We start from the raw sequence: 27,350 nt of genomic DNA, 5'->3' as shown, positions 1-27,350 counted from the left end.
TAAACGCTATGGAACGGATTGATCCTAAATATTTATGACCTGTCCAGTGCACAGTGTCTTGAGCACTTTTGCTAGTATAACTCACCCCTCTAGACTTTCCTTTGCCTTCACTCTGCATCTTGATCAGTCCTCATGCCCAACAGCAAAAGTTTGTAGGACACGGCCCTTTTCAGTAGGCACAAATGGCATGTAGACACACACTCTGCACTACATGAGGTGAATTGAATTGCTAGGGTGACGAGCAACCTCAACCAATGCCTGGTCAAGATGGGTACTAGAAATTCTCCAGAAACCTTTACATGGACAAGTCCCAGGTCAGTGGTCCCATTTAATTAACTAGATAGGGATAACCAACAAGGGCTCTCTCTCTCTCTCCTGTTACCAAAGGGATTGCCAGCTCTCATTTCATTCCCTCCCTGGTGTTGTCCCATTCTTAGAAATGCAACTCCATGATTCAAAAGCAACAGTGCAGCATACCCCCCTGATTTCTCAGGATGACTCTCAATAACCCAGCATAGGATATGGACATCCTATCTATGAATATTACTTATTCCTTTTCACTATTAAAAACATGAACACATTACCTAAGAAACAATTTTAACAAATACATTCCCAGACAATTCTCTGTCAGTATGGTTCAATTTCTTTTTTTTCTGTTAAGCAGCTCTGGAAATGGGATGATTCATACCAACAGTTTTACAGCACACAACTTTAATCACTGCCAAACATTCTTTCAAATAACATTTCAGCTCAAAACTGTCCTGAATCCTTGCCATTGGAGCTAATGCATATTCCCTTTTCCCCTTAAGGTCAGACAGTTATTCTTTGCTGCTACTTTTCTCTGGGAAGTACAGGAATACTATTCGTCTATTTGGTAGGCAATTTCCTACAGACATGACCTAAGTCATGGGCTTGCTCCTGAGGACAGAGACTTTGATCAGAGTAACTATAAGGTGGGGATGTTTTTAGCTTGTGGACTTCAGTCTAGGAGCTTTGCTCTGTTTTTATAAAAAGAGCAGCGGCAGATGTTTTAGTGATACGTTGCTGAGAACTCTTCCATACCCTAGTTCAGTGGCTGTAACAGCCATGGGTGGGAAATGTCATTTCTACATTAGTGCACCGTGCTGCCTCCAGCCATAGTGCCAACTCTAAGGACAGAGACTGAAGATTTAAATCCAATAATTTTAAAGACACCTTATGTGAGAGAGTGAGGAAGCATAATTGTGTGGCCTGCTGAAGAAAGGTAGCAGATCTTGGATCTGATCTCTGCTCCTGGAATAATTTGGGTACTTTATGTTAAAACCAGCTAAAACTGGTAGTTCACATATGCATAAGAATAACAAGAAGCAGCTGTTCCTGGCAGTATGTATTATTTGTATAAAGAATATCCCTTTTAGAAAGTCTACTTGCACATTTATTTTGGGTGAGGAAGATAGTTGTTATTTGGTAGCAGAAGACAGACATTCAAAAATGCACTGCAATAAGGTCTTCCTATTACACTTTACAGCTGCTCTTCCTGCTGAGCCCAATGGCACAGCAGAAGGATAATACCACCAGTAAACACACTTCTCACCAGGCTTGTACTGCCCAACTCAGCTTTTCAAGTTTTCAGCTGATCCTTGTATTATCACTTAGAGAGACAGTGATTCTCCTCTCTACCATCCAAGTTTAGTTTTAATTATGGCAGAAATCAGACCTTCTGGAAAGATCAGCAGCAGGTTTCAGCTAGACAAGCATGGAAACCTGTAAGCTTTCTTGCAAAGAGTAAATACTGTTCTCAGAGAATATCTGCACACGAGGTGCATTTGTGTTTTCAGCTACTTATTGAGGAACCCACTAGCTGTGCTTTATGTGCAAACTGTGAAGAACAATAAGAACGTGACTTACAGTTCTGGTGACTCTTGGTCATACTCTCCGAGTCCAAGGCATGGTAGAACTCGTATGCTGAACGGCCCAGCAGCTCCTCTGGATGGTATCCAATCAACTCTGTTATTCTTGGTTAAGAAAAAACCAGATATTTAAAATTCAGGTCACCTTAGCCTTATGCTTATATGTGCAGGGCAGCTATCAGCTCTAGTCCTTAGACTAACAGAATTAAAACCATAATATGAGAAATTCTGAACTTCCAAACACATTAGGAGCTGTAGACGACTTCTGATCACATTCTGAAATATTTCCATGTTCAGAATAAACTGCCTTTTACTACTAACGGAATAAAAATTCCTAGGGATGTCATTACATGCGTGCAAATTTTCCCAGGCCTATTGCACAGTATCTCTTATAGAAGGCCTTAGCTGGAAAACTGTTGCTGACAAAGTTCTCAGGCTGTCCACTACATGCAGAGACTCCCAACTACCATCATTCAAAATCGAATGCATGTGAGGGGGGTAGTGGTTGGCACCATCAGGTTTAAAAGTATGTGTACATTTAAAAAACATATGTAGAAGGGTTAAATCATTACTTTGGGTATTGCATTTAGTAAAATAAAAATGCAAGGTGAGAAATTAAGTGCAGTTAAAGAAAAAAATCAGCTCTTCTACTTAGTGTTTCTTAATTATATGAGAACTTTAGCATATGGATTAGGTTACTTGGGTGACTAATCCACAAACTAAGTAGTATTTTACACAAAGGAAGCCATGATCTCAAAAACTAGACTTTTTTCAGAGCCCTTCTGAGTACTCAGGCAAGGCAGGATTTCTCACAAGGTCCTGAATAAATGAAAATATGTCATCAAACTGTGAAGATGATTTTTGCTTATGAGAGAGTGGAGGAAAAGAGTTCTTTTTTCCTAAATTCAATTTGAAATACCATCACACACTACTTTACAGGAAACACAGTAAGTAAAAAAATAATTCAAAAGCAAGGACATCATACCTTTTGGGAAAGTAAGGAAACATTACTGTTTTCCAAGTCAACAGTGCTCTTGGATGCCTTTTCCTAGCTTTTAAACTGCAATAACAACCCGTAATGTAGCAGAGAGCAGTAGCAGAAATGACTACAAACTGACTGCTAAGCTGTCATAAACCTTGAAAAGCCAGGAGGTTTGCAAGGAACAGTCACATCTTGCAGCACACCACTGACATCAACGGTGGTGCCCAAGTTTTATGCCTCGTAACTAACTCCCTTGGAAAGGCTTTATCTGCCACCACCACATTTGATTAGTGGCATTGTTGCTTTTAAGAGACACATCCTCAGGTTTGTGTACTTTCAGAACATGGCTTAGAGGGCATGGTTGATGGTTGGACTCGGTGATCTTGAAGGTCTTTTCCAACCTAAATGATTCTGTGATTCTACTCCAAGGACAGCCTTGGCCCAGCCCTACAGACACAAGCATGTCCTTACAAGACAGACATGTAAATACTGTGAAACAGAGCAAGAGCATGGTATTCATCTCCTGCATCCCCGTGCAGCAAGGAAGATACATAAGATGGAGCTATTCTGTGTATGGGTTGAATGCCAAGGCGTTGAGTCAACTTTTCCCTCACCTCCACAGAACTGTATAGCTCATATCCCTGGGACACCTTGGTTTTGTCATTCTGAAAACTACTCTCTGTCCTGATTTCCATGGAACAAACCTGGGTTTATAATGGTTTAGTTGAGCAAAAACGATAGTTGGTTTTATTGGGTTCCCCCTGAAGACTTACTCTTCTCTTTACATTTACAGTTTTATTTATGCTTGCAGTTAGGCTGACAAAGGGGAAATTCTTGAATCAAGTTTCAGAGTTGCTTTTTCGACTCTTTTCACTAACGAGCTTCTAAGCTTTTAAATTGTTCCCCAGTCAAATCTGTAACTTTTCTCTGAAACCAAAATTGCTTTTTCTTTTTTAATAAAAGCAGTTCTCATAATAAGTTGGTCATCAGACCTGAACCATCAGGAGAAAACAACAAATACAGAAGGAGCCCTAATAAAAGTAAGGCTCCCAAAATACAGTTACTGCCTGCCTTTACACAGTCAGCTGGGACACATTGGTGTCAGTGGCCAGAGGCTTTTGCCAGGACCAGTGTAAATATACATTCTTTAAAAACAGAAACTCTGGCCTTTGGTTATATAATGGCATAGTACCATAAAACCATCCCAGTTAGTTTGGAGCTCATCACAAGGGGAAGGCTTTTAAAATTCAGGAAGTTGAGGACTTACTCTTAATCTAGTTATTGGGAGCTGAGAGCCAAGTGGGGGTTAGGCAGGGAGAAGGAAAAAGAAATAAAGATAATGGCAAAAAAAGAAGCATTGTGTACCCAGCAGCACCAATGCAAATCCAAAACCACATTATAGCCTTCATAGGTGTCAACAGTGGAACTCAGATAGCAAGCAGAAAATATGCATTACAGAGGGCTGGGGGACTCTTAACTCTTATCATATAGGAATTGCAATCTCTATGCAAAATTGTCTATTCCATCCTGTAATTCCCCTCCCAAATTGCTCCTCGCTGTTCATAACAGAGCACCCTCACTATAAAATTACTCTTCTTGTCATTCCATGGCACAGAACAACTTGTGGTGCAATCCTGCTGTGACAATGTCAAATTTAATTAGATCTAATGTAATCTTGGGTGAAAGTTAGCAAGTGGTGGGTTGATATCTTTTTACTACAATCAACTAAATAGTATACAGAAAGATAAATAAGATATCAAAGAATTACTCACAAACCCCACAACATTGGCTGCATTCTAAACCCATGCCTGGTAACACTGAAATACTAATCAAAAGTAATTGTTTTAAAATAGTTACTTTAAAAAAAAAAAAGGGGGGGGGGCTAAACAGCTTCTATGCCCTTGTTAAGTGATCTGTTAATCTGTTACCACTATTCAGATTCATTAAATTTCTCTTTAAACACTCCTGGGAATAAAATGATTTTTTAAAAAATTATAGAATGTTTCTTTCTCCCATTCCCGAAAACCCCTAAAACTGGCTGACAATTCTTCCTAGATTTTTAAATACTACTATTTTATAACAAACACCCTCTCTCCAAGAATTGTTAGCGGTATTGGTTTTGGGTGCATGAATTGGCAGATCATACCCTCCTTTATTCCTCCTCTGGTGCTGCTGGCTCTGAAAAGCTTAAAAAAAAAGTCTTGCAGGCTGCAGGCAGTGCAAGGCTGGAAATCAGATTACCCAATTCCATGCCGCATTATGCACCAAGGCTGAGGCGGGCAGCTATCCCTATCTCCATCACACCCATCCTGTGAGTGTCCCGAGATGTTCATGGAAGAAGAGTGGCCACAGCTGAGAGCCCGAACAGCACCTGGGCCAGGAGGCAGCAGCAAGTGCTTCAGCAAAGGTCCCTGCACTGACCTCACTTGAGCATCACTTTGTGGTTCGCCAGTGAGGCGCACCCTCCAAACTCTGCGTGCTTTCCATAGGAGCCTCTTAGCAATATGAAATGCCAAGTGAATACACAGAGGACTAAGTGCAAAGGAAAAAGCATTCGATGGAACTATGAGGAGGAGGAGTACAGAACTAAGGGAGTCACAGAAATGTATACGCCCCGTGGGACCAAACAACACTAAGTTCAGAACACAAGACTTCTACTTTTGCTTACACACCAGACAGAAAATTGCTCTTTGTGAAAGCTGTGGAATGACAAAATTGGAAAACAAACTGTATGGTGGTTTTGGATGGCATTCCTGCCTCAGTAGGCTTTGTATTTCCTTTGCATTTGTAAAAGCTAAATTGGTGCTAATTAGAAGGATAATAATAATTTTTGTTGAAGATGACAGTTGGGCTGAGAGGCTATTTATTCTCCCATAAACCACTAGTTTCTGAAAACACAAATACCTTTGGGGGAATGTTAATTTTGCCAGATTGGCACTTCAGTTTTCTGAGCTAAACTTGTCACCATAAGGTACTGAGGTCAAAATCTCGGAAAAACATAGTAAAGAGGTGGGCAGTAGCCCTCTGCAGTAGAGGATCTGTCCCAGCCACTGCTACTTAAATGCTTTCTGAGCACTACTTCAGTTTCTCTTAATATACCCATTTCTTGGGATGTGGAGTAAAGGCAAAGTTTTGTGCTTAAGGTACACAATGGAGAAACAAGCAATCTGAATCCTATTTCTAGATTTGTATAACTTTGCTCTGCTTTATCTCTTTGAGACATGGCAAAGCAAACAAAGCTTACTACTTCAAAGGCTACATCTCCTATGAGATGAGCTATTTCAAGTGTTTCGGTTTTTCTTAAAATTGTGCTTTTCTGTCTCTTTATGGGAGCACAAATGTTTTTATTGTATACCATTTCTTGAGTTAAAATAGTATCGTAAGAACCATCAGGACTGAGAAGTCAGGCTCTTTGTGAAAGACTGCTGTAATGTTTACTGCTCATAAAAAACCAGCTGGGTGTATATTCGTCAAGCCACGTGTGGACTGTGTGTGTGTGAGGGTGTGGATCTCTTAACAAAGTCTTTCTGTATTCAAACTGTTACCAAGTTATTGAAGTTAAATTGATCTTGACAGGAGCAAACAAACAAAGTTATACTTAAACCAGAATGAGTTAAAAAAAAAAAAAAAGTAAAGCCCAACACAGCCACTAGACCTGGGGTAAAGCACCCTGCCAACCTGCTAGAGCAGGCAGCAGGGCAGTGTGGCAGTCCTGCCAAGTACCCACATTTCCTCTTGAAAAAATTCATGACTTCTTCTACGCTAACCCAGGCCAATGAAAAAAATAAAATGCAAAATTCTGGGACCCCTGTCCACTCTTCAGAGGGACAGCTGGCCTGGTCAGATGTATCTGCCCTGCTAGGCAAAAAAAAAAGATGGGTACATGAAAAACTTCACCAGGACTCTGTCTCTCCTACTCATTTGGTCTACCTAAATCAAAGTTTCATTATTAACAAAAGAAGTTGGTCATGTTTTTTTCTTAAATGTGACATATATCAAAAGCCAGTTTTGCCATCACTTCACTGTTGTCTCCATACTACATTTTCTCCCTGAGCAGGGATGGAGGGACAGGAGGTCCTTTCAAATGCTTATTTGCATTCTCACCCAATTTAAAAATATTCCCCAAATATAGGTACAATGGCAAACTGACTTAAATCCTCATATAAGGCCCTGTGCCTGCATATTTCTGTTTTACAGGGACATAACTGGAAGCACAGTACAACTCAGTTTTCTCTCAGTCGGGCACAGCCTGGATCCCACATGTACACTCATATTAGGAGAAACTTGACTGGGATCAACACTATTGGCATTGCATCTTCCTGCACCATCCTGTTCTGAATCACCATACATCCTCCATCGCTCCTTTTTCTTCTTCAACTCTTCCATTAAAATGTTCCAATCAAGAAAAAGCAAAAAAAAGTATAACTAATTGACTTTCTTGTAACCAAGAACATACAATTCCCCCAAACAAGCCATGCCTTCAAAGTAATGGAGAACATACGCTTCTCAGTGTGCCAGTGCCAGGGAACTGGTTTGTGACGCAGCCTCTGGAGTTGTTGCCTACAGATCTCACCCCATGCAGAACAGATCTGTTTCCTTATCCTTCTCTCCTCTCACGCATGTCACCCACAGCAGTCATGGGCAAAGAGCACTTCCCTCTCCCGTCCCCAGCACCTCAGAGAGGTCACAGGGTTGAAGCTGAAAAGCTCAACGCCACCTACACCACCATGTTACCATCCCTGATTTGAAAACTCTGGTTCCCTCCAAAACACAGCATATGGTTTTCCTTTGTTATGCATAAACCATAAAGGCTTAGACTGCATCTGCTGAGGCACCTGAAGTAGTTTTGGGGGTTTCTATCAAATTCAGATACAGTTTTCATTTTTGTTTTGTGGATTTTTCCACCACAGAAACATACTGTCACTGTTTGTATCTACCCATCACACCTGTGGCCTTGCACAGGAAGATACACCGAGCATCAGCTATGCCACCAGGGTAACAAAATTGCTTTCGTACAAACACTTGCCTTTTTTTCTGACTAAAACACCCTTACTGGCCATCTTCCCAACCCAAAAGCATTGTGCAGCTGAACTAAATCTTCACTTGGATTATTGAATTGTACCACTGATCGGCATTTCCGTATTACAGCTAAAATAATCCTTCCTGTAAACCACTTAGCCAAAATAAGTGGAGCAAGGGAACATTTTTAAATTGCTCTCCAAGAACGGCTGAAGCAGGCATTTAACAGAACAACCTATTTTTATTATTTATATCTCACAAACTTTTCTCTACAGGCTCATCACCTTGCAAAAGATGTTTTAAGAATAGAAACGTATCCCACCTAACCATTGGCAAGTCACAGGCCCACATATATAAATTATTTTTGGAGAGCAAAATATACAGGCTAGTGCCTCACACTTTTTAAATGAGGGATGGCCAGTCTTGCCTGCTTCATATTGCATCTATCCTGTACCCTCCTGAGGAAAAGCCAGAAGAATCAAGTCACTTCACTTCAGCCAACTAGGTTTTGTTAACAAAGTGTTGAAAGGTAGCCAGCCTGTATTTTGTGTGTTGCTTTGTGAGAGACTATGAGCTTTCCTAAGGAGATGACAGACGTGATCCTCATTTTCCACAAGGATAAATTTCAGCTTCATGTACAAGGGCAGCTCTCTTTTGTACCCACTTAAGCTTCACGCTGAAGGTGGATGCTTCCATTAGTAAGGTCCAGCACAGCTGCCATTCATTAAGGTACTTTCTCAGAAATCCTAGAGTTTCTTTAACTGAATACTTGAAAAATAAAAACTTAGTGCTCCCTGGAAGCAGACCTGTCCACACCAGATGAACTGCAAAGGGGATACTCAGGTCACTGCAGAAGCCTGCTAGAGGAGGCACGCTGCCCTCAATGATATCAGCCTTGAACTGGAAAGACATAGTCTCTTATGGAGAAATGAGCTGTCAGCCCTGCTGCATCGCTGCAGAAAGGCCAGAGTACATTGAAAAGGGTTCAGGCATCTGACCGGCACATGCTGCTTTTCCTCCTCCACTCCTCAGCCTGGATTTACATTCTTGGCATAAGCTGCTCCTTCAATGCAATTTGTCTAGCAGCACCAAATTTGATAAGAACAGCTGAGTGTTTTGCATTTTTATGTGTCCAGTGATGTGTCGCCTGTTGGAGAGAAATCAACATCCCTCTTGGAGGGAAGTGAGAGCCAGGAGGATCTGCTGGGAAGAACCTAAAAGGTTCACAAGGTCTCTTCCTTCTCTGGCCTGGCTGACTTTTTACAGCTTTATCATAATCTCAATAAAACATGAATGAAACATCCAACCAAAACTATCTAGTAAAAGATGTGCTCGTTTGTTGCCTGGTTTTAAAGAAAAATCTCTGAAATTCCCTACAAGTTAAATCCTCCAGAGGAAGCTGTTGTATTTCACTGCCATGTGAAAAGTTTTCCCTGTAAATCAACTCCCACTGTTTAAGACAGGGCATAATATGTCATTCTTTTTAAAATAAGCATGTGTATCTTTAATGGGATAGTAGCAGTCCCTCTAATTTGCATTTATAATTGCTTATGCAATAAGTCTGAGCAGAGACATGTGAATGCTGCAATACAGCAAAATCCTCTCCTCTGTTACTCTCTTCTAGCCTACCATTGAATGGCCCCAGTAATTCAGAGGTATATTGCTTTTAATAATGAGTCACTACCATATTGTTGCTCCCCCCCCAGCAGCAAAATCCTATTGATATCTCAATATTTTCATCCTGAAAATATTAACAAGAAAAAAAAGGGGGAGAGGGGAAGTCTGTTTTGCTGCGGTTACATCAGATGACATTTCAAGTTACAGCACACTTGCTGCTAAATTCTCAGAGAGGTCGAAGGTCAGTGACAAGTTTCACACTTGTAATCTTGCTTTCATTCACAGCTGCTAATGCTGCTAGTTTATACAGTTGCTTCATCACATTGTTTAAAATAGTAATCTTGCTTAGCACAAGTTTTGAAAAACCTTCAAAGGATGAAAAAAATAACCAAGATCTCAATCCCGTGAGTTTTTGCATAAGATGCGAGCATATGTATAACCCCAGTGATAACCCTACAGACCTCAGCAGTTGCTAGCACCTCTGAATTTCAGGAGGCCATTTAATTAGACAGAAAATTTCATATTAAATTCAGGGATGACCTCATAAACTTAAAAACCTCCCAACAAACACCAAACTTGCAGTAGTGCAAACAGGACTTTCTGGGGAAACAGAGAACAGGACACTTCATGTGAAGGGATCTCTGGCTCACTCACACACAGGGAAGATGGTTACCCAATACGTAGACAGGGAGAAGAGGTAGATGGTATCAAATGCCAGGGAGATCCGAGGGGAAATTGGGCAGGTGGAGACTAGAAGGATCTCCAATTTTTCTACTCAAGAGGGAAGTGTGAGGAGTGGAGGACACAGCCCCTTGCTTGACCCAAGATCCTCACCTCCTCTGTATTTTGCTACTAAAAGGAGCAGATAGATAACCAGCAAAGACTGTTTGCTTTTCACTGAGCAAGAGGCTGCAACCTCATTTCAGAGCTGCAGATGCTCTGGATGCCTTAGCAATTCTTAATCTAGATCATAAAGTACTTTCCAGCTAACCAACAATAGCATCCTGGGCCAAACCAACCATAAAATAGTCCTTGACTAAGGTCCATAATGCATGTCATTTCAGATGTTCTCTTGAAAACGAGAAGAGAAACCCTTTGTACTCTTCAGTTTGTTAAAATCCAAGAAGCTAATGCTTATGGCTCTAAGTTGCCTCGTCTTCTGCCAGTGAACTTGAATTCCTCACTCAGCAGGAGGAGGAAATACAGCAGGAGTACCATTTTGACTAAACTGAGATTTGAGATGGATTAAGCGAGCCACTGAATAGTTGTCTTGGTAATAGACTGTACTTCTTGTCCTAGCTTACCAGGTCCACAGAGGAGGACATTTGGAAGGACTGGTTGTTTTGTTCAAGAAGATAGAAACACCCATGGAAAGGAAAAAGCAGTGGAGTTTACCTGTCATCACAGTAGGTAAATTTCATGTCCATGCTATGGCGACTCAGGAAGGTCTTGCTGTCCAGGGGGATATCGATGTTTGAAGGATGCTGAATAGGCTCACACATTATTATAAGGCAGGTGAGAAGAGGCTCTTTATACCCACACAGAGTGTGAGGAGGGCACGTTTTATACACTTTAACTTGTCCAGTACAGTGCAAAACCTGAAATGATCATTTTTGAATGAGAAACAAACTTAGACTATACTTTCTCTACATGCCAAAATGTCTTTTTATGTCAAAGCACTTATTACGGCTAAAATATGGTACCTTCCACGTGGCAGACTTGAGGTTAACAGTTCTGCCTCTGTTGGTAACAGTGCATTTCATCCTCATGAAGAAGTCACGCTCAGTTGACATCTCTTTGCTTTTCTTTCCAAAGCCTGGACCTGTATAAGGAAAACGGCAAATGAGTTTTCTCAGTTTTGCTTCTTGATTTCTTCTATTTATAAGCATGAAGGGTTCAATAGAAATAGCAGACTAATTTTCAGATAATTCACCTGCAAAGACCATCAAAGATTCATGGAGCATTGAAGAGCAGTTTGCAGAGCTTAGACCTAAAACTTTAAGTGGAACTTAAATGGGACTTTGTGCATTTAAACCTATGTTTTAGCTTGCAGCACATAAATCTTCGCAAAGTCTTACAAGTGAAAACGTTATGCCTCTCTTAACTTGATGAAAGGAAAACACTAAACAAGCAGTTCTTAGTGCTATCATATATATAAGGAATATTTAGCAAAACAAAACAAATCTGCAAAGTATTGAATAACAGTGAATGATTACTGTAGGAATGAAAATTCCCTTTACCATGACTAAGAGATCTCTACTGTCAGCCAATTATTCTGTTTGGTTATTTAAAAAGCAAACAGTGACTCTTTTCTATTTTCATTATTACCATTTTTCAGACTCAGATTCTCTCGAATTTCTTCATGGTCACATGGATGAGTGAAGTCAAAAATGCTGTGTCCAGTTAATTCCACCTGTGCAGAAGTAAGAACTGTATTTAGCCAAATAAAAGCAACTAATAGTATTTATCTGTTTTTAAATACCAGACGAAACTGGTCACTAGAACTAAGTGCATCAACAGGATGCTCACAGACACAAATCCTGTGACCCTCCCTTTGTTTATCCTATGCACAACTTCTCATTTTCTCCCCAACAATTCCCTATCTCTGGATTTGCATGGTGCAGTTAACAGTCAACACCACTGGTTATTTTCAACACAGAAGGAGAAAACCCCCAATCCACAAAGCAGAAAAAGGAGGACCCAAAAGAGCAGCTCCATCCCCTCTGTCCCAGTGTCTAAGGCACAAGTTGAATAAACACCCATTCTCCTCTCCATGGTAATATCTAGGAAGGCAACTTTGCAGTCACCAAAGACATTACAACTTTGACAGAAAGGGAGAGGAAAAAAAACCCCACTGTTGTCTGGTGTGCAGGGTACCCGTCTGAGAAATCAGACATTTTATTTCCAGTTTTTTCTGCAGTGACACACAGCTGGTTTTCTGCATTTAGGCATAGGATTAGTTTCTAGGAATTGTATTACAAAGACAGGAAAGTGTTAGGGAACAAGTTACCTGGGTAAGACCCATGTATTTGTTGACATTCTCTGACAAAAAGATCATGTCTCCATCCTGTGTCACCACGGCAATAAATCCCTCCAAAGCTTTCAGGTACAAGTTGTCCATCTGCTGGTCTGCCTCTAGTTCATTCTCGTTGTCAGCACATACTGAGAAAAAAAAAGAAAAAAGAGCATTCAAAGTCTTCAGCACCCTGGCCAGCCTTTTTCAATGCAAGCACAGTCAGTTACAAGGCAACAAAATATTTTTCTGCTGTTAGAATTTCCTTTCCACAAACCGCTTCTGGTGGGGCCTTCCAAACAGTGTATGAAAGGCATACCCTTATCACTAGAAAGGCAGGAGATATCTTCCTAAACTTTTTGGCGAATGCAACAGACCCTCTATTCACCTTCAGCGTATTTCTGCAAGACGTGTTTTCAGTATGTAACACCTATATACCTAGACACTGAAGCGCATCTTTTTCGTGCACATTGTTTTGGCTACATGCAACCTTTGTATCTCCTAACAGGCACAAGGTATAGGGCAAATCTTACAGATGATAAGCAAATTTGTGCATTCCGAACAAACATCTAACAAAAGACTTTTCCATCAGGTGAAGTTTTCCAAGAAGTTCAAATACTGTTCCTACAAAGCATGCCTAAACAGACATCTCCACTCAGTATGGAGATGTCTGTTAACACTACCTTTAGTAGAAAAAGTAGAAACCACTCCCCTGAAGTCCTTTTAGGAGAATCTCTCTTTCATACCATAAATCTCAGTATTCCTGGGAAAACCACATCCCACCAACACCTGTTTTTTCATCTGCAGACATCAGAACTCCCTACGCACCACTCCACCAAACTCTGGCAAGCTTCGTCACTTTGGTGCCTCACGTAGGTGAGGCAAACTCACCTACGCTTCTCCTGTCCCGCAAGGAGGAAAGCCTCAGACCCCACTTGCATCCCATGTGTTTGCCTATGCAGATTCATGAACCCAGTGCATCTTACCAATTTTGGGGAAAGACACGCCACTGCTATGCTGAAATCTAAGGCCATGCTAGAATATTTATTAAAGCGGGTTTTTTTGGTTACGCATTTTCCTGTTTGCTTTTCAGCTGTGCTGTAGAGACAATTGATGGCATTGCGATGCCCTGTTGTGGGTGCCCCACATTGCTCATCTCTTGTGATGGGAAGCAGTAAGTAGGCAAAGCCACAGGCAGGAGGGAAGGCGAGACACTGCTTCTCCTAATACCAGTCACCCAAGTGTCCACTCAGCACTCTTGCCTTCCCTTCTACACTTTTAAGCGTGTTTCAGCTCCATAAGCCTGCAGGAGATGATTTGTAGATGACTAGTATAAAAAAAATTTCTGTGTAGGAGCTGACCCATTAATTTCTTGATGTTTTCCATTAAACTTCTGGGATTATTTTTTTACGAAACTGTTTACAGATATCGCATCTGGTCTGTGTACCTCAGACATGCTGTGGTGAGCTTATCTTTAGTTTTGCCAGTTAGCCTGCACACTTGTGATCAGTCATTGCAAATATGTGTAGTGGTAAGGCACTAAATTTGGGGGGGGGGAGCAAACAAGCAAACAAACAAACAAAACCCTTACTGTCTCAGAATAAAGAATAACCAACTCCAACCATACACTGCTGAAGATACAAGGCCATGGGTAAGTCCCTTCTAGATCAAAGGTGCTCAATAGCCCAAGGCAGCCAGGGTGATGTGAGAGGAGCTGCAGGGATGCTGCTCTCTGTGGCCCTCCCTGGTGGCACACGAGTGCTTCAGGCTGGACCCACCACTGATTTTGCTGGCCAGAGGCTCCAGCCGTAATAGCATCAGCCTTACTTGCAAGAACACTGGGACTCTTAAATGAGTTTCTTGAAGAAGTTGCTCTTCTTCATTGGTTTAATGTTGCAATTTCAGCATACAGTTTTTGTTCTCTAGTACACATAATGTTAGCACTTGAGAAAAGCATTTCATTTTTTTTCTTTTCCACCCTGAAACAGCACATTCATAATTTCCCTTCATGTTTCTTGTCAGAATACTCATTTTGGAAGAAGTCTAGAAGAGGAATGGGGTATTGCTTTGTAAAACATTATTAGAAGTTGTTTGGGTTTGGTGTTTTTTTGGATATGGAAGAGGCTGAGCAAAACTAATACAGTTTTTACTTTGAAGTATTAATGAGTAATGATTAAAGGATGAGTTTGATCTATATACCTCCTGCAACTGCATCTGCTAGTGCCTAAGGATGGACAGTGAGCAATTGCAGAGGGATGAGCTTGCAGAGCCTACTGAGCTGCTGTTTGGAACAGAGGAGTGGTGACAAAAATGATGCTGGCTGCTGCTGCTGCATCGTCCTCTTGCTCCTCAACATCCCTCCCTGGCAGCAGCCCATTACCCATTGTGCAAACAAAGGAACAAACGGACTCAGCCCCAGAGCCATTAGGAGCACTTGGTTTATTATTTGCTTCTCAACATGATAATTTGGTAGCAGGGAAGAGAAGATGGTCTCTGGGGATGGCCAGCACAGGCTGGAGATTTATCATTTCGTGTCCCTGCACTGCAATTCTAACTACACACGCAGGGGCCAGTTCCTCCTCAGTACAAAGCAACTGACTTCAGGAAATTACATCAGGGCTAGCATTTAAAATACAGAAAATACACAATAATATATTTGAATAGTATGTACTTTGACCATAATGACATTTAGGGAAGGGGAAAAAAAAAAAAAAAAGGTAAGTGACCATCTGCTCCCAAGCTTGTTTCTGCTGTGTAAAGAATGTCAACGGTCTTTTTTTACTTTTCCGGAAGCAAACAAATGGTTTATTCAGCAGGGATCATGGCTATAGCCCAAGACAATCAGCCAAGTGTGGGTTCAGAGAAAAAAAAAAAATGACTTTTCAGCTGTAACCCCAGACCCTCCTTTCCATTTTTTTTTTCCCCAGCTCATTAAGTTTGCATTAACAAAACATGACCATTCAAAGGCAGGAAGGCTATTCAAAGCATTTGTATTCTTAAATGCCTCCAACAGTGGAAGACAAACACTTTACTTGTATTATCAGATGATCAAGTTTGCTTTTCCATGTATATAAATTATATTACTTACACAAATACACACAGAGGACATAGGATCACTCACATCGGGGCTGCAGGTTCAAACCCTTAACATCCTAGCTGAGCACAGCACTTAAAGATATAGTCAGCTTTAAAGCACACAGTTACAGGGTTTTGTGGGATCAGAGTTCAACCTTCGTCCAGCTGGAGGCATCTGTAATGTGGACTGGGAGGAGGGAGGGAAGAGGCTTTGTGCTGCTGTGCACCCCCTCTCACAGAACCCAAAAGCACAACCAAGGTGTCTTGCAGACACCCTCCAGCTTCCTTGGTAACTCAATAAACCCCACTGCATCCCCTTCTTCCCCCTTAGCAGCCCCAGCTAGCAAGGGTAGCTGGCAGATATGGGTTTCTTGCAGTACTTAATAAGGCATGCTCACATTTCAAAGACAGAGCAGCTGTATCGAGGACACTGTAGGCACTATCAAGCACATAAATGTAGGTGACAAGTACCTTCAGGGGCCACTGTGCTGCTGCTGCCCATCTATTCCTTGCCTGTCCCCCATGAGCATCCCCCAGCAGCCTGCCCAGGGAAGCCCAGACACTGAGAGATGCACCAAGGGTGCTCACATCTTCTGCTGTGTCCAGGTTCTTCGAGGTGGTTGCAAACACACAGTCCCAGAAGGTGTCACCTGTGCTAAACCCCTGAAGCATATTAGCTACCTGAAGATCCTTAGTCAGCAGCAAAAAAATATGCTGGGCATCACTGTGGCAGCCCTAGTATGCCCTATATCAGGTAACTTAGTATAATTATACTAATATAAATAACAAATAACAGTGCCTCATATGGCTGCAGTTACAGCATTGTAGCTTGTTCCCTTTCTCCTGTGAAAATCACTAGCTACTAATACACAGAGGGTATACACACATTAGGAGACTGATATCTCAGATGCAATTCAGTTATTGCCACTAGCAAAAATTTGGTTTGCTTTAGAAAAAAATCTGTTTTGCAGAAGAAAAACAAACAAAGGCATGGCTACTGCAAGCTGCTCCCAGAAATCTCTGTTGTCTTTCACTTTGCTTTAAATTTTCTTCATTAATTTACCTCGGGGCTGGACTGGAGCATTAGCATAAGAAAATTCAGCTTCAGATGGAAAACATTTGAGAAAGCTGGGACCAAATGGAAGTGGGAGGTTAGCATGAGGAAATGGAGACCTTTGGTTTCCAGTAGGTCTGAGGTCACTTTATCCAGGTAGCAGCACCCCATGTAGACTTGCCAAAATTTTCCAGGTCTTAAAGAAAGGTAACTGTGGACTCAGTTTACCCTGATTTTTAGGTTTCTTTGTCAGCATCGCTTTTCAAAATAGCTGCTAACTAAATTTTGAAATAAAGATGCATTTCTTGTTTTTTTCCTACTTTTTCCATCTCCCCTCTACTAATCGAAGTATCTCAGTTCAGGCACCATGGCAGTATAGCAGGGAGACTGGACTGCAGATATGCCAGCTTAACTATAAATTAAAAGCACATTCAGCAGAATGAAGTGTTGTAATATTATTGTTCATATTATAGTTACATTTATGGATCCCGGCCAAGATCATGCTCATTTAGTACTGGGAAGCCTATAAAGGAGGGAGAACCCCTGTCTAGGTGAGATCGGGAGATGTTGAAACATGTCAGAGAACCTCAGAAAAGTGCAGTGGCCTCCCTGGGCTGACTGTCAGAGCTACAGCAGAACCAGGAACAGAGCAACCATGGTCCATGTCCCAGTTTGATGGGTCATCCACTGTTCATACTGCCCCAAGTTTGTATTTCTTAGTCTGCATCAAATTTTGATATAGTATTTTTCAGTCCATGTCTCAGTCTGAATTAAATTTTAGTAAGTATTTTTTGATCAGCTCTATTTTGAAAAATTTTCTAACCACCAAAGTAGAATTTATTCATCAACAAGAAACTTTGAACTGTAATGGCAAATGCTTATTGCAGTGTTTATGATAACCTTTTATGCTAAAAATAGCTCTTGTAAACAAGCTTTGATTAATTCCCACTGTCAGGATGTGCACTGTTCCCAAGTTTAAGAACACTTTTTCCGTAGATGCTTGCTCATTTCCTTCAGTCCAACCTCTTGGAATGAGTCTGAAGGCTCAAAAATCAGGCTCTCCTTACAAGAAATAACTGCTCAGTTATAAACAAACTCCTAGCAAACAGTCTATACTCTTCTCAACACCTTTGATCTGACTCAAAGGGGCCTTTTTAGTCAGTTCAGAGGTAGAGAGTGATAAAAAGGGTTTCTACTGGAGGTCACATTGTCACCTCCACAGAATTTTCATGGCTTTGTCTCTCATCCTGGATCCTACAAGTACCAGAAAGTTGCTTGGATATTGTGCATAATAGACACCAGGCTATAGCTGCTACTCCAGAGGAGGGTTGTAAAACCTGCCTGATGCCACGATGCAAAAGTTAGGGAAAATCTAACAGCAGTTCCATCCTGCATCAGAGACAGCTTTGAGACAGACTTGTCTCTTTCTGGTTTCTTGTTTTCCATCAAAGGAAAGCAACTGTGGTTTGTTGTTTGGTTTTTTTTTTAATTTTAATTTTTTTTCTGTCTTGACAGGGCAGTGCATACTGTTCAAGGGAATATTTTCAATGTGTTCAATAAAAGCTTTCAATTTAGATATATCAAGAAAAAGCTGCTCTTAAACTTGAAGCTTCCTGAAGGGCTCTTATCTCCAAGTTAACAAGCAACTTCGATAAAGAAAACACTTCTGTTAACGTTGTTTTGATTGCAGAGTTTGTATCTAGCCAAATCATTCAGATGCATCCCAGGAAGCTACTTCAAGTCCTGCAGCCATTGATGTTGAACGGCAGGACTTGAAGCTGCTTCAAGTCCTGCAGCCATCGATGTTGAACAGCAGGACACAGCACCCCGTCACGCCAAGCTTCCTGAACGCCATGGGACCTTCTAGTGCACCCTCTCAGAAAAGGGACATCACTTTAAGCAGCTGAAGCACTCAGCACCCAGCTCCACTCTCATTCCTAGCAGCACTATTGACACAAAACTATTTTTCCAATTTAATAAAAGCAAACGAGTAGACATGCTATTTTTAAAGCACTGTTTTATGCCACAATGGTCTGAGATTAGATGCAGCTTATCCAGACATTCAAAAAACAATGCCCACATCACTTCTCCCTATGGTTTGTCCTCTCCCGTAAAAGCCTAGAGAAAACCTATTTTTTCCCTTCTGCTCCCTGCTGGCTTTCCGGCTCTGTTGTCTCCCTCCCTTGAAACAACTTCACACTGGCTTCCTCATGGCCTCCTTCTCCCAAACAACTTCCCGTCTGCTTCCCTGTTCCCTCCCCATTTCTGCTGCTGTCTCCCTGCACAGGAGCAACTCCCATCCAGTTTCCTTTGCTGGATCTCTGCACAGAAGACACCCGGGTGACCACACAATTGGGATGAGATTAAAGAAAGCCGATAAAATTGTGTTTGCCTGATTAGCCTGACTAAAAACTCTGTAGTCCTGGCACACAGAAACTCACTGGTACCAAAGAGTTCTGGTTTCTGCAATGCTGTTAGCATCAGCATGGACCAAATAAACACTTAAAATTACTGGCATTACATGCTAATGCCTATACAGGCTTCCTAAAGTGGATTCTCTTCCTTATATTCAGGCAAAAAAAGACTGAGGCAGCCTTAGCAACTATCACGATGATAGCTGCTAACTAAGACAGCCATTCTTTAGCAAAAGACAGTTCTTTCTCTTTTGCCATCTATTAACTCCCCCCCCCCCCCCAAAAAAAAAAAAAAAGCATTAGGCTAATTTAGCAGCTATACTAGAGAATAGTAGGGGACAAGTACTGCTATCAATTTTTCTGACTAAAGGACATAAGATCCCAAATCCAAAAGCTCCACTACTGATAAGTATCAAACTATTTTCAGTAGCAACTTTATGGGATCAAAACCTTTACTTGAAATGAACAAAGATCAGTTCTAAATTTATCTCAAACATTTGAATGTGATGATGGCAAAAATATATTATGCCAACAGAATTAGGAGACATCTTGAAAAATTATTTAAGATGATCATAATTAAATGGTATTTCTACTTAGCATTCCAATTATACTGTGTACTGTTCTGTGCACAACATGGAAACAGTATTATAAAGCTATTGTTTCAGTTTGCTTCCTGTGATACTAATCTCAATCAGGCTGTCAGACCAACAGCCTGCATTTCTAAATGTTAAAGGCTTCCTCTCCAACATTCCCACACAGAATTGCCTACTGTGAAAATCAAAGGGAAATGTGTTACTAAGTAAAGTAGCAACTTTTATAAAGCAAAACCTGGTATTTTTTACCCTTTTGAACTCTGAGATATACAACCAGCTATTTCCTATTATGATAGGATACAAGGGCCAAGCTCAGGCCCTGCAACGCCTGCAGGAGATGTGCACCCTGCAATCCAGAAGCTGGGATTTTCAGAGGCACATAGCAGGAGAGCTCTCAATGAGGGCTCAGATTCATGGGCTCTGCCATTCACCTGCTGGAAGAATGTGGGCATAGATTTCCCTAGGTCTTGGCTTCCTGACAGATAAATAATCATTATGCAGACACAGCTAGTAAAACAGCCTGAGTTACACAAGTGAAAAGCCCTATTCCAAGTCAGGGAATAATAGGAAGGGGCACAAGACACTCAATGCCAGCGGACTGAGGCTGGCAAGTTGCCTACAGTCACCTCTGAAATCCCATCTGGAGCATCAGCTTGCAGAAAGCTGAGGATGCAGTCCTGGAAGGGCCTTGCTCTCTCTGCTCCCAGCAAAACTGCTGTGAAACAAAGAGATGCCTTTGCATTTGAGAATCATGCCCACAAACAGTAATATAAAATAAAATCTGGAGTACCAGTAGTTTTTGATAGAATAATTAATAAATAACAAAAATGCTATTCAAGCAGTACTTTTTTCTTTACTTCCTTTTGAAGCAGTTTTCAAGTTGCACTGCAAGCTTATTTTAGTGACATTGTGTATATATATATATATATATAAATGCAGTAAATGTTATTTTAATGTCCTAATTAATGACAGGACAAACACTCCCACTTAACTCCAGTTTACACTAGTTGTTTAGCCCAAATAATCAAAACTATTTCCATGAAGACAACATAAGGCAAAGAGAGGGTTGTGGGCTGGGGCAGGCATTTGCTTCTAATGCACACTGCAGTTCTCCATGTCCCCATTTCTCAGTTCACCTGTCAGAGACAACACAGTAACCTCCATGCTCCCTGTCAGTCAAATCGGGCTCCTCAAATGTAACACAGAATTGATGGCCAAATTCCAGTCTGTGTGTGTGAAATGGGGGCAGCTTTGCTTGGAGCTCAGAAAGGGTCCAGAGCACAAGTAAGAACGGGGCTTGGACAGGCATCACACAAGCCCAGTGTCCATTTTGTTCCACGCTCTCATCAAAACATGACGAGCAGCTAACCTTTTTGTCCGTAAGCCAAAAGCTCTATCAAAAACCTATCGCTTTGAATTAAATCAGACAGCCTTCCAGTGAAAGCCAGTATCCTTATAAATACTGACATTATTCAGAAGCCCACCATCAAAGACTTAAATTCTACTTTCACAGGAACAGATAAGAAAAACAGTACCTGTCAAACATTGCCTATATTAAGCAGCGATTGTACAGCAATGGTGTTAATCAGTCCTGAAAGGCGGTATTTTTTCAACAAAGCTCACCTGCCACAAACACCTATATTCAATTTTACAGCCTTGTCTCCTGAGAGCAAGAAACAGTTCTCAAACTGATAGAGATTTACTTTGGCCAGAGCAGTACTCCACACCTGTGAATCTCAGGAGTCTCAGCAAGTGTAAACTGTCGGGCAGTCGCAGGAGGAAGAAATAGTACTCTGAAGTCATTATCCTGATAACGATAATGAAAATTCTCTCTCTGATGCCACTTTATTCCAATGCCTGATAAATTTTATCTTTCAAATATTCAGGGCTTAAATTTTCAGCCTTCTTGTTTAGCTTGGCTAATTTAAATGTTAGCTATACTCAGAATAATATAAGTAGCAGACAAGGCCTTTACCAGCAAACAGTGGTTTTCTGACTTGAGTTCTTTCATTTCAGTGTACTCTCATTGTCAGAAAATAATACCCAGATCTTCCAGAAAAATCAGTCCCTTTAAAGTACCTTAAGTTCAATTCCTCAGAATAGGAGCACTAAAGATTTTAAAACTTTTATCTACATCTCCAGTGTCTAAAGATGCAGCGATGGACAAATCTGCGTTTGACTAACACACAAATTTTAATGAGAGGACTTACTCCAAGTCAATATTGAGACTGGAAAAGCGCATCAAGGTTTAAGGCTAAGCAAATAACTAACATAGAGAAAGCCTGGAATATTAAATCACAGCCTGTCACTACTGTAACATTTCATTTCCAGATTCCTTTCTAACTGCTGGGTCCTCATGGTTCTTCAAAAAAAATGTAAATCAGCTACATGAATCACATTGTTTTTCAAACACTGTCACAGAAAAATCATATATGTATGAATAATATATGCATATATTGAGTTGTCACCGCTATCAAATAACATGAGCCTAAGCCTTAACACTACAGAAGCACTAAAACAAATATTTTACCTGTAGCTTTTTTCCTCACCAAGAAATTTAAGTTTATATGAAAAAGTTCACTTTAAACTTAGCAGTTTCCAGGTGTGCAAATGTCTCTTCTGATGATGACAGCATCAAACTATTTCACATCAAGTTTCACAGACACCCATATTATTTATATCATCTGTTACAGCCCTTCAGAAGTTTGCTTTTCCTATGCTGTGCCAGTCTCTAGTTCATGCCATATAAATATTTGAAAAGCTGAAGCTCAGTTTTTATGAGAAAGTTACTAACAAATTGGCTTGGTGTATGCCATGTTTAAGAACATTTACCTATTTATGCAACTTCTTCAAGTATTAGTTACATGATGAAATCAGAGATGATTTCCAAACAGTGTTCATCAAATAAACTTTTCTTTTCACAGAAGTAAATGTTAAAATCAGATTCTATATGCTAAGAAGAAAATACCCACATTTTATACAATAGTCTTAGCAGAACCAAAAAAAAGCTACAAAAATTACAGAGCATGCAGAAACAGAATTGAATTTGTCGTATCTTTCAGACTAACCAACAACAAACTAACAGCATGCTCTTCCACAAAATGAGATACTTCCTAATAACATTTATTAAAGCAATTGCTATGGTATGACTCAACTTTTCTAAAGACAGGAAGTGCAATCATGACTTTATTGGGAGTTTTGCCATTAATGAAGGAAAAGATGAAATTTTGGGTTTACCTTTCACAAACAATGCAGGCATTGTTTTGTTAACATATTCTTGACACTTATAGGTCACCATGTGAAAGTTCCCCTGGAAATATCAGTTGTTTCCATTGATCTACCCAAACCACAGATTTCCATCAAAGTGATTATTCAAATATAGGTGCAAAATTAGAATACTGTTGATGTTACTACTTTTGACAGGCTATGAAAATGATGCTGGTTCACATTTCCTACTAGTCCAACGTGAGCAAGATTCTGATGACATAGAATCCATTCATGTTGAGTATTTAAAAGGTGTTTGCTTTATCTATCTTAGTCTACCTCATCATAAACAATCTACCTACTACTCGTTACCAGCATATAGCACAGTTTGTCCTTTCAAACAAAGTACTGGACCTTCAGAACTTCCCAGCTGCCTTTTGAATGCACTGGCACAAACACGCTTGCCACACCAAAGCAAAATTTACTTGTTTCAGCACGGAAGCTTAAGATGTATGTTTGAATTCTGCTTAAACTCTTAAAAGCTTAAAATCTTGTAACTAAGCTTAATAAACCACATTCAAGAGATTTGAGAGGTTTTTTTTAGAGTGGCAAAACTGCATCAGTTGTTATTTTGGTAATGAAGACCTTATATGACTAATATCACTCAGATTTTTCTATCCCAATTAAAATATATGCAATTCTGATGAAAAACCCCCACCAACCTATCTTTAAATCTAGTTACATTCTCACAACACAAGCAGTTGTGTCCTGTTCTCACTTTAGGACCCAGTACCCAGAGAAGAACATGCACAATCTCACCAAGCTGCCATCAATTAGCATTGACAATTTCTTTTAGCCAGATTTTACCTGAAGACAGAAGCTTGTGAGTGCGTAGAAAACTGATTGCCAGGCGCATTATGGATGCCTTGTCCAGGTGGGAACTGATGTTGTGGGGCAGGGGCAGCTCATGTGCCAGCTCATAGAAAACCTCGGTCTCTTTGCTTCTTCTGCATCTTGCTGCATCTCTGGATTTCTCCTTCCTCCGTTCGGAACTGCTCCTGGTAGGTAAAGGAGAGAAAGGAAAAAACATTTCTTCAAATGCTTTTCACAACCTAAGAGGCATTTACAAGAGTAAATCTTCTCAGCAATGAATCCATTCTGTCAACCGGTTTAAATCAACAGACCAGACTTTATTATCTATTTGCTCTTTTTAAAATGGGAATTAGGAGGGGAATACCACATCTGGAAAGGGCTCTGATTCTAAACAAGCCAGTCTTTGGACACCCTGAATCCCGGTTGAGTGTAACAGGATCAAGATCTGCCTTAGGCGAGAGATTTGAAATGAAATAGCAAACTATTATTCCTGAGATTCAGGAAAAGTTAAAAATAAAAATTTTGTTTGTTCAACCTAAATTTACTTGAAAAATACTCTGGGATGAGGTGAGAATCCATTTTAAAGCTGGAATAATTACAGTGCACGTGGCTGAGTCGTAGATATTTCAATGTAATAGGGTTTCCATGGCTGTACCCCGCATTAAAATAAAAGTAATAATAGGGTATCAAACTGTGTATATACAACTGTCTCAGCTCTTAATGCAACACTACTCTGGAAAACCACCTTTCCTTGACCATGAAGGATACAAAATGGGAAAGAAAATACTGTTGCTTACAATAAACCCTTATTTAGAAGCTGTTCTAATTAAATCATCATCTCTCCATAGTCTATGAAAATAGATTCCTTCTTGAGTAAAATAACATGACTGATAGAGCCAGCCTCCTTCAAACTCTGCAAAGAACAGAAGAGCAGGAAAGGAGAAGGCGCTTTATGAAGCAAATATGCAAAATTAAGCCACTGAGGGACATACAGCTAAATTTAACATGTGAGAAACACAAGGGCTATATGTATAATGGAGCTGGGATAGGACGTTTTAAGAGGGAGCTTCACTATCTCTAAGGTTCTTTTATAAATTACAATTCTTATTTCAGAACATGAAGAGCATGAATCCATTCAAAACCATCAGCTGTTTCAACCCCATGTAGCTCTGCTGATACTACAAGTTTCCTTCACTTGCATGAGTTGAGGTTTTGCACCTTAGTCACGCCAACACAGAATGTATTACTTTCAGGCAGATTCCTGTAATACTCTACCACTGCAAACAGCACAGCTTGGATGAGCACAGAACGGGGTATGGAGAAGATCAGCCCTACCATTTTTGCTGTTGTGGTTGCACATTCATTTCTAGAATCACCAGCTCTCTATTTGCAAGGCTGCCTAAAAATGAAGCATCTTATAACCTGCTTTTCCCAATGTCAGTATAAAATAATGAGCCTATAAACTAAAAATGGATCAACCAAAAAAAAAATCCTATCAAAACAGGATATTTCAATAAGTATATTCTCTTGTGTGATGATGATGAGGAAAACAAATATTAATCCCATCACTTAATCCTAGAAACTATTCCAATCATGCCTGGTCTCATATAAAACTATATAAAATAGGAAAAGAGTATTAATACATAGTAATGTATTCTAAAGAAGATGACCATTTCTAGAAGAGCTAGACTGCCTGCAAAAGCTTCTAGCATGGAAACCACAGGTGGCTTCGTAAATTAGAAGGAAAAATAGTCAGGGTGCGTGATAAATGTTAAGAGTAAAGTTACAGTAAGGTGTTTACTGGGGCCCAGGCCAGGCTGGGCATTCAACATTATCATCCAAAGCAGAAATATGCTCACAACACATCAGTAGGACCCTCATGCTGCAAAACATGTGAATCAAGGCATATGCTTAGGGATCAAATAGGTGCTCACCAGTGGGTGTGCTAACAGGGCAAGGGGCCTCATAAATGCTTACGGTATCTTCTCGAGATCCATGACCAGCCCTCAGCAAACCTCTTTCACAATTATTTTGCCTGGGGTGAATATTTTCTAACAAAGCATCTGTTACAGGAAGTATGCACGGGATGAGACCTACACACATTTCAGTACATAATGGCAGGATCCAACTTTGATAATGACTTCAGGAGCATCGTCGGAGTGAACACCAACCCACCCAAGTTTGAATCTAAAGAATCAGATATTCACAAGGTGACACTAACTCCATTCTGTTATCCTTGCCAAGTAAAAGTCATACTACATCTATGTAAAAGGAAGTCCCTTGGTACAGCTGTCTGAGAAGGTACAACAGAAAATGCCCTGTGCCCCCGTGAGGTAGGTGCTGGGAACGGGAGAGCCACATGAACTACTTACACTGATGCTTCTTTCTGAGGTACATCTTGCTCTCTAAAGAAAAATGTGTCTACACTGTGCCTATAAAGATGCCAGACTGGGAACAAACCTTCTCAGTTTCTAATTCTACTAACAAAATAAAAGAGTAGAAACAAAACAAACCCAAACAGAACAAAACCCACGTGGCAATATTTGCGAGAATTTCCAATTGTAGCTTGGAAAATTTAACTTGAACCATAAATGTTCGAGCTCTGCTCTAAATCTAGAGCCCACAATTTTCACATTAGAACCAACTTGGGCAAAACAAGATCCAGTCCCTCCTTGTTTAAATATGAAACTTTGGGAACCAAGGCCAAAGCCATGTTGCAATTCTTGCAGTAAAAATTAGTTGTATGAGACAGGGTCTCTCATGACGCCACTCTGGCCACAAAAAAAATATTTAGTTTTGCTAACCTCTGTAAATATAATTTTGAAGTGCAGCTAATGAAACAAGCTGGTTTCATTAACCATGGGTTGCTCAAGGTTTCTAATAACTAATGCTACGAGCAGAGAATGATTTTTTTTCTCTGTGCCGCAGATGCTTTCTCTCAACACTGCTTCTGACTGTTGGGCTCACTTTCTCTGCAGAGAGATATCGTTGTTCATTACACACTGCATGAGAGCCTTCTCACATCAGAAAACAAGGGGAGGAATCAGCCAGCCTTGTTGCCTTCAAAGGACTTTCTTGCTCACCCATTATCATTTAAAACAAACAATTTGCTTGTTAAGCATTTCCCCCTGTAACTTCCTGCACCTCCATTTTCCTTGCCTTCTTCCCTCACTCAGCACACCCTCATGTTGCATTGTTATTGTAGCCAGCCCAGCACAAGCACACCAAGGCCCAAAACACCCCCACGCATTTCCCCCCCCCCCCCCCGGCACAGACAGACATCTGTGCTTGCTTGCTGTCCCTCCCAGGGACACCCATGTCGAAGATGGTCATTCTATGCTTACTTGTCCTGGTTCCAAAAGCCTCCAAAAATTGCAGTCAAGCAACAGAATTCTGCAAAAAGCAGTATTCTCACAGTTTTCATTTGCAGACAGCAGACCATTAAATCTCTCTGCAGTTACCCCCATTTTATGCCGGGATTAGCATTTTACACAGGCCGAGGCTGGACTACCCACAGCTAGGGAGTGAAAATGTAACCATGTGACAACCTGCCTGTTTGAAGGCTAGGAAGAAAGGCTGACACGAATCCTCTTCACACATCATCAGTGCAATAGAGA

At 40.7% G+C, this 27,350-nt stretch overlaps 1 protein-coding gene across 1 annotated transcript in view; it reads right to left on the bottom strand.

Moving 5' to 3' along the window:
- The window catches only part of EPAS1 (endothelial PAS domain protein 1), a 78,825-nt gene that overhangs the window by 12,655 nt on the left and 38,820 nt on the right, over positions 1-27,350 (bottom strand). The window contains exons 2-7 of the mRNA XM_069800309.1: positions 23,728-23,918; positions 12,518-12,669; positions 11,836-11,920; positions 11,211-11,329; positions 10,903-11,105; positions 1,888-1,994 (exon numbers count right to left, since the gene is read on the bottom strand). Of these exons, the coding sequence (XP_069656410.1) occupies positions 1,888-1,994; positions 10,903-11,105; positions 11,211-11,329; positions 11,836-11,920; positions 12,518-12,669; positions 23,728-23,918 (857 nt within the window). The remainder of the gene's footprint in view (positions 1-1,887; positions 1,995-10,902; positions 11,106-11,210; positions 11,330-11,835; positions 11,921-12,517; positions 12,670-23,727; positions 23,919-27,350) is intronic.

Source organism: Haliaeetus albicilla, chromosome 13 (genome assembly GCF_947461875.1).
Source record: "Haliaeetus albicilla chromosome 13, bHalAlb1.1, whole genome shotgun sequence".
Classification (NCBI taxonomy): domain Eukaryota; kingdom Metazoa; phylum Chordata; class Aves; order Accipitriformes; family Accipitridae; genus Haliaeetus; species Haliaeetus albicilla.
Note: the sequence above shows the minus strand (reverse complement) of the source record. Positions and strands in the feature narration are given on the sequence as shown.